Source organism: Leucoraja erinacea, chromosome 2, assembly GCF_028641065.1.
Source record: "Leucoraja erinacea ecotype New England chromosome 2, Leri_hhj_1, whole genome shotgun sequence".
NCBI classification, from domain to species: domain Eukaryota; kingdom Metazoa; phylum Chordata; class Chondrichthyes; order Rajiformes; family Rajidae; genus Leucoraja; species Leucoraja erinaceus.
Window position 1 is genome coordinate 95852731 of NC_073378.1, and position 13868 is coordinate 95866598.

The 13868-nt window shown below is 41.4% G+C and overlaps 1 protein-coding gene across 6 annotated transcripts in view; it reads right to left on the reverse strand.

The window, feature by feature from the left end:
* hdac9b (histone deacetylase 9b) overlaps window positions 1-13868 on the reverse strand; it is a 542867-nt gene that overhangs the window by 177527 nt on the left and 351472 nt on the right. For all 6 annotated transcript variants that reach the window (XM_055661563.1, XM_055661579.1, XM_055661556.1 and 3 more), the window contains 2 exons: window positions 2721-2962; window positions 1264-1414 (listed from right to left, as the gene is read on the reverse strand). In XM_055661563.1, coding sequence (XP_055517538.1) covers window positions 1264-1414; window positions 2721-2962 — 393 coding nt within the window. The remainder of the gene's footprint in view (window positions 1-1263; window positions 1415-2720; window positions 2963-13868) is intronic.

The following is a 13868-nucleotide window of genomic DNA, read 5'->3' on the forward strand; positions in this document are numbered from 1 at the left end:
GTGCGGTTTCCCATCACATCCCATAGACGTGCAGGCTGGTAGGCTAAATGGCCTCTGTAAATTACCCCTATAGTTTAAGGAGTGGCTGAGAAAGAAAGATAACTTAGGACTAGTGTGAATAGACACAAAAAGCTGCAGTAACTCAGCGGGTCAGGCAGCATCTCTGAGGAAAAGGAATTGGTGAGGCCGAGACTTCTTCAGTCTGAAGAAGTGTCCTGAACCGTCACGTCACCTATTCCTTTTCTCCAGAGAAACTACCTGACCTGTTGAGTTACCCCAGCTTTTTGTATCTATCTTTGGTTTAAACCAGCACCAGTAATGCTTATGTCCTAAAAGTTGTTTTATACATAGGACTAGTGTGAATGTGTGATCGATGGCCAGCCTTGACTCGGTGGGCCGAAAGTTCAATTTCCATGATATGTTTTTATAATAGTTTAAAAAAATGCTTAAATAAAAACAATATCGACAATTTGGTATTCTGAATTATGGATCTGAATAGGTGTGTAGAGAGTAGGGATATGGTACTGAGATAGAGAATTTACCATGATCACATTGAATCACAAAGGCTCAAAGGTTCAAATGATGACTTGCTCTCTTCTTTATCCCTAGATATCTATTTTTCTCATTGCAACAGCCATAATCAATGACATAGAAACTTAGAAACATAGAAAATAGGTGCAGGAGTAGGCCATTCGGCCCTTCGAGCCTGCACCGCCATTCAATATGATCATGGCTAATCAACCAACTCAGTATCCTGTACCTGCCTTCTCTCTATCCCCCCTGATCCCTTTAGCCACAAGGGCCACATCTAACTTAAATAAAGCCAATGAACTGGCCTCAACTACCTTCTGTGGCAGAGAATTCCAGAGATTCACCACTCTCTGTGTGAAAAATGTTTTCCTCATCTCGTTCCTAAAAGATTTCCCCCTTATCCTTAAACTGTGACCCTTGTTCTGGACTTCCCCAACATCGAGAACAATCTTCCTACAGTTACATTGTGTAACTTTGTTGATGCCAAAACATGGCCACACTTGTGTACTGCCAAGGTGATGTCTGCTACATGATTTTACCAGGTTGTATGCAAAACAAAGCATTTTACTGACCTATGTACATGTGATAATAAAATACCATTGAATTATTGTTACCACTGCTGGCTCCATTAACAGCGATTACCAATATTTGTCTCCAAAATACTTAAATTGATTTTCTATACAAAGAAAGCACAGTAAATGCAAGAGAGTTTTAAATGACTGGAGTACATACTTTCTCTGCCCCTTTCTTTATTTCGAAGGAACAGAAGATGCTGCTCACGGAGCTGTCGCCCGAGCTCTTGCTGTTGCCGCTGTTTCTCCAACTTGCGTTCCTGCTCCAGAAGCTCCTGTTGGTGTTGTATGGCGAGCAAATCCTGTTGTTGCTTTCAAATGCAGAAAACAGCTTTTAGGACACAAGCATTACAGAGCAACCTATGACTTCACAAGTGCCCCCAAAGCACTAGCCAGAGGAGTGTTGAGTCTCATCCATGGCAGCTCAGTCTGAGTTGCTGGGTGGCCTGTTGTCGATGGTCACCAGCCATGGTGGGGCAAGTTTCCTTTCATCAGCTTTAGTTTGGCTTCGAGCTGAAGCACAACAAGACGATTCATCTTGGGTGAAGATGGTATAGGTGAGCTGCACCATCAGATTTTCTCTGCTGGTTTCATGCTGTGGATCATAATCATATTGGCAGCTGATGTGAACAGACCAGTGGCCCAATTTCTTTGTTTTCAAGATTAGGAACAATGTGGAACGATGAAATTAGCATCTGAAGAAGGAACCCGGCCCAAAACTTCACCTATTCCTTTTCTCCAGAGATGCTGCCTGACCTCGCTCAGTTACGCTAGCATTTTGTGTCTATTTTGTTAGACGTACCAGGAGATGTCCAATGTAGTGGGTCATTGGTTTAGACTGACAAGTAAATATTACTTCAATTGTTGTTTTCAGTAAGTGGCATGAATATTTTGTCAGATGCAAGTTTTAAAACAAGTTCAACAATTTGTTAAAGTGTCAGGCTCAATTATGTAACAATGTAAATTACCTACCTTTCACCCCCCCCCCCCCCCCCCCCCCCCCCCCCCCCCACCCCCCACCATTCTTCCTCAACGATGGAAATAATCCAATTGATGAATTGCATGGGGAGTCCAACATCAGACAACAATGAGGAAATCCCCAGCAATCAGCTGTGAGGAAGGTTGGGATTGCTGTGTGTATTGCTATGTGCATACTCACATGAGAGACTGAAATTCTGCACTGTCATGGAAGTTCCATGCAGCTCTGCAGTTTATGAGTGGAAACATCAGGCCAATTATGGAAAATCAGTCTCAAATAATATTTGAAAAAGCTTAGCATTTTTTGCAATGCTCTCATCTTGCAGTTTTAACAAGGATGCAAATAAAAACATTTGATTACAGGAAATGTCATATTTAAAATAAGTGTTAAGTGCATTGGAACAACATTGAGCAATTATGTTGATTTTTAATTCGAGTTTCTTCTATAATTAATAGTTGGACAGGACCACACATTTAATTTTTGTGCAAATCTTATGAGATGTGATTTTCCAACAACAAGGTATTTCTCAACCATTCAGATGAGCTCAAGTATTTCCAAGGGTCTTCATTAGCCCCCCCTCCACCCCCACTCCTTTATGAGTGCTTTGGCTGGGTTTGATGAACTCTGAGCTGATGTACCTTGAGGTGGTCCTCGAGCTGGACTTGGTGTTGCCGGGTGAGGCTTTCATGCTGCTTCTGGAACTCAGCGAAGAGGAGTTGTTTCTGAATCTGGTGTTGCTGCTGCAGCAGGAGTAGTTCTTGCTGCAGCTGGCTCTCCCTGGCAGCCGGATCCACAACTGGCATCGCTATCCGCAGATCGGTCCGTAGGTCTATGGGGGCCGTTGCTTGTAACACCAGTGGCAGAGGTGAGCTCACATCAACTATTCAGAGAAAAGGAAACATTCAATATAAAGTGCCAGTTTTTCTCGAGATGTTTACATTTATGTTTATCATTTACATTTTTTTTCCTAATCCACTGACCCTCACATCGTGAAAATGAAGGTGGACAATGCTGGTGCCGTTGCAAACTTGGATATCATTGTCAGAATGCAGAGGTTGAACACGTTAAACGATATGTGCTAGGTTCTAACTGTGAGGAAGTGTAAAACGATAGATAAAAAACCCTCAAAAACAAAGGAAAGGATGACATTTGTAAAATAGAGCACCTTTCACAATTGCAGGACATCCCACAGCTCAGAGCTGGAGAAACTCAAATGAATTGTAAACAACATTATTACAGCAGCTAAATGACAGACAGAATTATCCTACAAAGAGCAATATGACCACTGTTTTAATGACAACACCCAAAAGATTAAAATTGAACACAACTCTGAAGGAAATGTTAATTAAACTTAATGGAAGCTCCAAATGGGTGAAATTGGTTGCCGATTTACAATGTACAAGTCAAAATCTACCCCTGGAATCTTTCCCCTGGACATCATGTTTACCCAAGGCAGGACTCCATCCACATGATGCTCCATCTGCTGGCTCAACTAAGAACTGCCACCCAAACCCACAACTTTAAATGACTTATCCTGTGGTAATCATGCAGTATCCAGTAACTTACTCCCAACAATGATAATAAGTTTAAAAAAAATCATAGCTGAACTTGCAAATATTGAACAAAATACTTCTAACAATAAAGTAATATGTTTTCTTAATAACTATTAGTCTAATGGGTAGAGATTTTCTGGCAGAGATTTTCAAGAACGCGCAGCACCAGTCCTTGAACAATTTAGTTTAGTTTAGATTTGTTTATCATTTTCACATGTACTGATGGACAGTGAAAAGCTATTGTTTGCAAGCTATCCATCAAGGAAAAGATTATACCTGTTTTGTTTCTGATCCTTGGATTCAATGTCAGCACAATGAAGGCAGAATCAGAGCATAGTAATGTAGCAACAAAGCTTAGTACCCAATTATTGATTCACCAATAACACAGCAGATGCACAAAGTAAAAAAAACTCCAGTACTCGTTAACTGGTGGCAGATAATTAAATCATGTTATTGTTAACACAGTTTCAAAAAAAATCAACAGATTGAAAGGCTATTATGTACCAAGGGATGCTGGTAAATCCAGAGGATTAATACTTAGAAAAACGTATGGATTAATTTTGAGATTAGGTTATATTGATTCCTAATCTTTATTAACATGCTTTATGTAGACAGTAAGTAAGAAGTGGTTTCCTGTCCATCAGATAGATTGTTAGAAGTGGTGTTGGAGCTGTGGGATATGGAGGGTCTCTGAGGTGAGAAACATTACATTTTCATTTTAGGATTTGAAGAGAGTACTGAAGCTCTCCCTTTATCAGACTGGAAGTGCGTGGGATGTTGATCTCCATGAGCCACCCCCTGCCCACTACAATGTCCCACTGCTGTGCATGAGAGCCACGATATCACAAACGGGTTTACAGTACAAACACACACACATGACAAATATGTTCAAGAAGGAACTGCAGATGCTGGAAGATCGAAGATACACACAATTGCTGGAGAAACTCAGCGGGTGCAGCAGCATCTATGGAGCGAAGGAAATAGGCAACGTTTCGGGCCGAAACCCTTCTACAGACTCTGTGGCTGGCTCACTGTTAAACTGAGTGCATTTTTGGGATGTATGATGAAGTACAACCCGTCTGAAGAAGGGTTTCGGCCTGAAACGTCGCCTATTTCCTTCGCTCCATAGATGCTGCTGCACCCGCTGAGTTTCTCCAGCAATTTTGTGTACCCACATGACAAATATCTTTCCTTTGGTCATTCCTCCACTGTGGAGCACAAAGAAGCAGGTAGGTCACGTGGCCATTCCAGAGGATTGTAGTGGGGTATTGGTATGGTTCCCAATAGTCTTGACTTGAATAGAAATTGCAATGGGAAGATGACTGTAGGAGGTGGGAGGGAGATGTCCTACTCTCCTTAGACTTTTCCCAAACCGGCTTCCTGATCCACAAGGGTGGAGTTCGGGATGGAAAGAGCAAATGGCTGGGATTTGGCTGTCAGTCGAAAGCATCGCCAGTTCCAGACTAACTAAAAATAAAAATATTAAAATCTACCTTGACTGTGTGTGACCTTCCTGGCAAGACAGAAGTCCTGCCCATCACAATGCAAGTGAACTGGAACATGCTTCTTATCAAATGAGATGTCACTGGATGATATTTGATTTGATACTAGTGCAGCAGGGTGGTGTAGGGGTGTGTGTTGATGACAAGGAAAGAGGAATAGAGAATAATGAATGCCAGGGATGGGGGAGGAGAGAGGAGAGACAGCAATACTGGAAAGAGAGAGAGAGCAAGAGGAAGAGAGAGAGGGAAGTAAAGGTGAAAGGAAGCACTGTGGCTGGCTCACTGTTAAACTGAGTGCATTTTTGGGATGTATGATGAGGTACAACATAAATGTCATCCTATTATTTATTGAGCTATACAGAGGAGCCAGGTGCTGTACAATTGGTTTTGTTCAAAGCAATCCCACATGACAAAGAAAAGTACAAGATCATTTCTATCGTGTTTCATCAGTAAATGGGTACCCAAGTAGCACTTTGTCATTGGGTCAGGGAAGTATCAGCATGAATCAATTTACTGCGGAGCATTGAGTTATTTTAGACAAGCTGCCAACTCGGGCCGAGATAACTGGGTTAAGCTACAAAGAAGAAAAGCTACCTCAAATTCGAAAAAGAAAGTATTAGATAAATACTTCATGTTTAAAGAGGGGGAAGCAACTGTTTGCCAATTTGTTCAGTGATGTCCTGCACAAGTAATTCATAGAAACATAGAAAACATAGAAATTAGGTGCAGGAGTAGAGGCCATTCGGCCCTTCAAGCCTGCACCGCCATTCAATATGATCATGGCTGATCATCCAACTCAGTATCCCGTACCTGCCTTCTCTCCATACCCTCTGATCCCACAAGGGCCACATCTAACTCCCTCTTAAATATAGCCAATGAACTGTGTGGCCTCAACTACCCTCTGTGGCAGAGAGTTCCAGAGATTCACCACTCTCTGTGTGAAAAAAGTTCTTCTCATCTTGGTTTTAAAGGATTTCCCCCTTATCCTTAAACTGTGTGACCCCTTGTCCTGGACTTCCCCAACATCGGGAACAATCTTCCTGCATCTAGCCTGTCCAACCCCTTAAGAATTTTGTAAGTTTCTATAAGATCCCCTCTCAATCTCCTAAATTCTAGAGAGTATAAACCAAGTCTATCCAGTCTTTCTTCATAAGCCAGTCCTGACATCCCAGGAATCAGTCTGGTGAACCTTCTCTGCACTCCCTCTATGGCAATAATGTCCTTCCTCAGATTTGGAGACCAAAAGTGTACGCAATACTCCAGGTGTGATCTCACCAAGACCCTGTACAACTGCAGTAGAACCTCCCTGCTCCTATACTCAAATCCTTTTGCTATGAAAGCCAACATACCATTCGCTTTCTTTACTGCCAGCTGCACCTGCATGCCTACCTTCAATGACTGGTGTACCATGACACCCAGGTCTCGCTGCATCTCCCCCTTTCCCAATCGGCCACCATTTAGATAATAGTCTGCTTTCCCGTTTTTGCCACCAAAATGGATAATTCAATAATATATTGAGCTTTGCATCATCACAATGTGACAAACAAGGAACAAATGTTTACTGTAAACAATTGAATTTCAAAACCTGCTTAAACTCTCTCACAGTTTTAAAGCAAATTGTTTTTAAATGCTGAACATCAGATTTTTTTATTCAGATACCTACTGAGGGCCTTTGAAAAATGCTCAGCAAGCACCTCTTGATTACTGACTATCCCAAGAGACCACAGACCACACATAATAGATAAATCACCAACCCTTTGCGTGCTCAACCTCTCTGGCAGCTTTTTATGCCTCATTCTGCCCACAATGGGGCAGTTGTCCTCTTTTAATTTGGGATCAATTTGTGGCTGCCACAGAATACACTTGGGCATGCGTTTGACTACTGATATGTCCAGATACAATATCCAGCTGGAAATCCGAGTGACAAAAATAAATAAATTACACCATGATGCTTCGTGTAGGACACAATTACATGATGTCATCTCTGTGGAACAATGTTATTTTGTTTTTCTTCATGTGCGTCAAGGTGCTATTAACTTGAATGAGGGCAGCAAGATGTTATCAGGTACTGCTCACCACAATAACCCAGTGTAAATCCATGCACACATTTAGTCAATTGACGAAGGAAGCAAATGTTTCCCTCCAGCCTCTTAAGTGATCTGGACATGAAAGAAAATGCAAATCTTTTGAAAGTTTTTTCTGAAGTAATATGACTAAAACTATCTGAAGGGGATTTTTTGGCAGCCAAGAGCTTTCAATCTGCTCTGTCAAAAGCTCAGCATACATAATAAAAATACATATTTTATCAATACACACAGCTTTTCCCACTGAGAGTAGGGAAGATTCAAACAGGAAGACATGACTTGAGAATTAAGGGACAGAAGTTTAGGGGTAACATGAGGGGGAACTTCTTTACTCAGAGAGTGGTGGCTGTGTGGAATGAGCTTCCAGTGGAGGTGGTGGAGGCAGGTTTGATTTTATCATTTAAAAATAAATTGGATAGTTATATGGACGGGAAACGAATGGAGGGTTATGGTCTGAGTGCAGGTATATGGGACTTGGGGAGAATACGTGTTCGGCACGGACTAGAAGGGCCGAGTGGCCTGTTTCCGTGCTGTAATTGTTATATGTTATATGGTAGTCAGGATTATTTGCTCTCAACCTCATGAATAAAATTCATTATGAATCAACAGTCAGACATACCATAATGTCAAAACTCACAGAATACACTCTGCCGTATATAAACTATGAGAGAATCTTAGTTGTTACATCTCAATTGCAGATATCAATAGGGTAAAAGACGATAGAGGAAGAGAACAACAAGACAAGATATCCACAAGATATCCACAAACAGTAGGCATCTGGTCATAAATCCAATTTATTTGACTGTAATCTATATTCCAGCTATCGGGACTAAATATAACAGTTTAAAGGGGGAAGAAAATCAATATTGCCGGCTAGTGCAGGGAAAGCACATGAATATTTTATCGCAGCAAGAGATGGCAATCAGCAAACTGAGCTCTGAGTGGGCAGACTATGGCCCAGAGGCTGAGTCACAATTACTCACTGTAGTATTGAAAAATTGCTTGTCCCTTGCATGTCACCAATGCCACCCACTCAAAGCACACTTGGGGCACATAACATTAAAAGTAATTTGAGCAATAAGACTGAACAACTCAGGATGGGCTGTTGCCAAAATCAACAGAAGAAATTGTGAATTTGAAATCCTTTATGATACCAGTTCACATGCCTTAGCTTTATTTCTCTTCTATTTGAAAAAATAACTGTTAACATTAAAAATGTGTACAATATGTAATAAATGTAAATTATTAAGTTCTCTATTTTTACTTTGTAAGTCAAATGCCAAAAATATTTTTTCTACTTTCTCACCAGTCCACTTCATCTCGAAGTTTGCAGCTGAGAGAACAGGTTATTCCCTGTAAAACAAAAGACAAAGTGCTGGAGTAATTCAATGGGTCAGGCACTCCCATGTCTGAAGAAGGATCCCGACCTGAAAAGTCATCAATCCATGTTCTCCAGAAATGCTGCCTGACACCCTGAGTAACTCCAGTACTGTGTGTCTTCTGTAAACCAATATCTGAAGTTCCTTGCATCAACAGGTTATTCCCTGTTTTTGCCTTGCTAATATGGAACAGCAAACTGCTCTCCCTCCATTTTGGCTCATCTTTGGAATGTGAAAGCTCGATTTTTGCCCAGTACTTCCCTACTTCATGTGGTCTTCCGATGATCAGAAAGACAGAAAGCGTGATATTTATAACCAAAGCACATCTCAGAGTACCTCACACCAGTAAACCTAATCACATGCATAAATTCAGAAACACATCAGGCGACTTAGATAACCTTAATACAGAGCAAATAACTTGTTTCTTATGATGATGATTGAAAAATAGATATTAGCTAGAACACAAAGCATCACCCCACCCCCCGTTCTTCAGAAAGGGGCCATAGTTTGTTTTGCATCCATCCAAACAGATACATAGAGTCTGAGTTTCCAACCCTGTTAATAGATGATGAGGAAGCATTCCCTATGGACTGTGTGAGTCTGTAAGCCTCAGTATTCTGCATAACTCTCTGCAGTGAAACAAATCTACAATATTCTGACATAATCTACCGAGTCCTGAAAGGACGTGCCACTCCCTCATTTACTTTTTAATATATTGCCTTTGTAGATTGTTACATCACCATAAAAACTGTGGCCTCACAGCTCTAGCGACCCAGGTTCAATCCCCACCTCTGCTCATCCACGTGCAGTTTACACACTCCCCCCATGACTGCACGAGTTTCTTTTCACATCCCAAAGTGGTGCGGGTTGCTTGGATAACAAGCCACTGAAAACTGCCCCTAGTGTGTGAGTCAGTGGCAGGATCTGGAGAAAGGTGATAAGAATGTGGAGAGAATACAATGGGATTAGTGTGCAAATGGATGCCTGATGCTTGAAGCAGAGTTGGTGTGCAAAAGAGCCTGTTTTCATGCTGTATCTCCCCATGACTCTGTGACCTCAATGTTAATTCCAGTCTTCATGCCTGTGGAAAAATATTTAAAAAGGATGGAACAAAAACTTGCACATCTCATTTGCCCATCCACATGTTTTGCTCTGTAATTGGCCATCTGATTTGAAGACACTTGGTGCTGGCATCAGTAATCCAGATAAGATGATTGAGGCACAAACTGCTAGCAGTCTTTGTGGATCAGGAGTGCTCTCCAGGCATCAGAAATAACCCCTTCATCTTCTCAAATTGCTGCTGCTAGTTTCAATGCTAGGCTTCTTTACCCCCCTTCCCTACCTGTACCAATCACTACTGATCACAGATCTTCCCTTTCCTAATTACCGTCCTTATTCCTTCCTGCCTTTGTTCATCTGTCAACCACCCACTCCTCACCACTTATGAATGAATGCCTCCATCTCTACCACCTCAACCTTCACCACGTGCTCTTGGGTCAAGGAAAGAGCTTTCACGTTACGGCCCTGTTTCCACCAATCTTTCCACCACCACCCACAAGAAGCAGATGTATGCAGATGCCGAGAAGTGTGTTCAACTCAGGCTGAACAACTTCTAATCTTGTGTGTTGGACTCGATACGAAGAAGAACCACGTGCTCTAAGCAAAAACTTTGAATGATTTACAAGAATGATTCCAGGAGTTAGTGGGTTAGCATTTGATAGGCGTTTAACAGCACTGGGCTTCTACTCGTTGGAGTTTAGAAGGTTGAGTGGGAACCTCATTAAAACTTACAGAATAATGAAAGGCAAAGATAGAGTGGGTGTGGAAAGGATGTTTCCACTGGTGGGATAGTCTAGGACCAGAAGTCATAGCCTCAGAATTAAAGGACGTTCTTTTAGAAAGGTGAGTTGGAACTTCTTTAGTCAGAGGGTAGTTAATCTGGGGAACTCATTGCCACAGAGGGCTGTGGAGGCCAAGTCAGTGGATATGTTTAAGGCAGAGATAGACAAATTCATGATTAGAACAGGTGTCAAGGGTTATGGGGAGAAGGCAGGAAATGGGATTAGGAGGCAGAGACCAGCAATGATTGAATGGCGGAGTAGACTCGATGTGCCGAACAGCCTAATTCTACTCCTATAACTTGTGAAAAACATCGTCCCAATTGTCAACTTCACACTCACACCAGACCAATTGTTGAGGGATGTTGAATTATCCACCAGCAGGCCCAAGCCACTGTTACATGAGCCCATACATCACAAATGTTGATAAATGCAAAGTGTTAATGAGGCCGTCTTTGCACTCTGCCATGTCCACTTACGCTTCACCTCTTCTTGGCAAAGTTGCTTCAGTGAACTGATGGTAGTGAATTGATGCCTGCCTCAATTTTCAAACCAAATGGGGCTGTGCTTGGAAGGAGCAAAAATCCTGCTGCAGTGCGCTGCTGGAACAATTGGGGCTGCATTTCATGTTTAATTTATTGTTCGGTATCTGACAGCCGTTAGCAAGGCCAACATTTACTGCCCATCCAAATTGCACCTCAACATGCCTGTGAGCATTAAAGAGTCAACTTGATTGGAGTGTCTGGAGCCCGGCTTTCCTGCAGGACATTAGTGGATCAAATGGGACTTTACAAAAATTCAGTAGCTTTCTGTTAATCATTTGCCAATAACGGGATTTTTCAAAATCCAGATTTATAAATTGAATTTTAAATTCCACAGCTGCTGTGTTGAGATTTGAACTCGGATTTCAAGTTTATTAATACAGTAATTCAACCACTGCACCACTACTGTGATGGCTTAGCAAAACCTTTTCAGGAGATGATATTTTACCATTGAGTAATTAACTAGTCAAAATCAATCTTTTTCATTTTATAGTTCCCACTACCCTTCCCACCACCATGTTCTTCGGCTGTCAGGAACACACAGGCATTGCACGTGCCTGTCAAAGCCAGGTTAAAATCGCAAGAAAATACATGACATTTTAAAAATATAAGTGGAAGGAACAAGATTTAACTATACAGTCTCTTAAATCTGTTCTGAATTTTTAGATTGAACTCCCACCGGCCACTTGTTGATGGAGTCCTACAATTAACCCATCCATAGGATCATACACCTTTAATATAGAACTATATAACCATTACAGCACAGCAAAAGGCCATTCAATCCATTAACTCAATGACTGCATTTTAGACATTAATGGATTCCCTTTCAATCCCTGTCTTTTGCCAAAGGCCCTGCAGTTTATTTTCACTCATGTGGCGATCGATTCTCTCTAAATATCCTCATTGGTTCTGCTCCCACCACCTTGATAACAAAAATACTGAACAATCAGAATGATTGGATCCTGAATCAAATTCCACGCCCAACAAGTCATAACTCTCTTCACTCCAATCTGCTGGGCTTTGGGTTTTATTTCCATTGGAATGGGTCTGGATTTAAATTGGTGGGATAAAAAAACTAAACATTCGCAGCAGAAAACCCCCTTTCCCACTGGTTGTGAAATGAATATGGTACAAAAATCAACTTCCAATTTTCTTTGGGATCATTTGCTCTGAGGAGAGACTAGCACACGTTTTTCTGCATGCTACCACAGCAGTTAGTATTGCTGCCTCAATGCTCCTGGATTGATTTTGACCTTGGGTGATTTATGTTGTAGAGTTGGCACTTTCTATTCTAGACCATGTGCATTTCCCTTTGGTGCTCTGGTTTTCTTCCATATCTCATAGATAAAATGGCAGGTTAATTGGTTGCTGTAAATTACTTCCAGCGTAGGCAGAAAGATTCCATGGGTGTGCATGAGTGATAATAAGTTGCAAAGGTACAGGGAAATAAGGAGGGTAGAATGGGATTGCTGGCTTGAACCTTCTAGGTGAAACTGCTTCCTCTGCTGCATTACAACGATAAAGCAAGAAAGAAAAGATTTCCCAAGGAGCTTCGCCCCCCCCCCCTCGCCCCCCCCCTCCCCCTCGCCCCCCTCCCCCTTGCCTAAAGTCTGGAGAAATAAGGTGAAATTACTAAATATGCAAATATATCATTTATAAAAAAAACACTATACACATATCTGTTATATCACCTTGTTTCTCTTGAATAGGGTGGATAATAAACAAGATCTTAGATTACTGCGGATGAGTACTAGTTTATTTTGTAGAAGTGTATCCAATAATCACCAATTAGTGATGTTGAAGATTTCTTAAAATGTCCTTAAACCAATGTAAAAGTCATAGTTTGGAAAAAAAAAAAGTAACAATTGTTCCACTGTGATACTAGCTGTAGACGGATAGACAGGCAGACAAGGACAGGGAAGTAAACTGAGGTATTTAAATGTACTTCCACAAATAATATAATGGACTTTGTTTAATCTCTGACTTCCTTCTCCTAATGATCCTCAGACAGGGGTCTTTCAATGTTCTCCAACACACGGTCTACCACACGATTACAGCTCTCTGCTGTCACTTGGCAGCTAGGTCACCTCTATACACAAAGGTCATCATCTATATCCGCAAATTTCCCAAGAAGCTTCGCCCCCCTCGCCTAAAGTCTGGAGAAATAAGGTGAAGTTCCTCACCTGAAACGTCACCCGTCAAAATCGCACCACAGATGCTGCCTGACCTATTGTGTTCCTCCAGCACTTATTGATTGCTAGAATTTACATAGTTCAATGTAAATATGGAGATTAACCTCATTCCCACTCGAACCAGCGAGATTCACAACTTATTCTAATTTTTCTTTCATTCTCATGGACCAGGAAAATAAATATTAAGTTAATGGGATAGAAACTAACCCAATAGTATAATATCGTACCATTTCAAGGAGGAAAAACAATCCACTTATATATCACTTGCTCTTCCTGAATGTTTGGCATTGGTTGAGGAGTAAAAATAATCAAGACACTGAGAAAATTCTTCTGCTCTTTTTCCAATTGTACCATGGGGATCCAATTAAATCATAATACAGCTGGAAAGGAAAATCTAAAACATCAAGTTCAGAGGAAGTTAGGGGGAGGAGAGGGGTCTTTCAATGTGTGAAGAGTGAAACGAACAAAGACCATTTTTCAATTAGGACCCGTTGGTCTAAAAATTGAAAAGCAACATTAAACAGGTGTTGCAGAGTCAATCAGTTTTCGCTCAGGGAGGGAGAGTCTCAGGTGGAGAGGCTCTGGTTTTGAATGTACAAGAGATTGCAGGTGCCGGAATCTTGCATAAAACAAAGTGCTGGAGTAACTCATTGGCTCAGGCAGCATCTGTGGAGGGTATGGATATGTGACATTTCA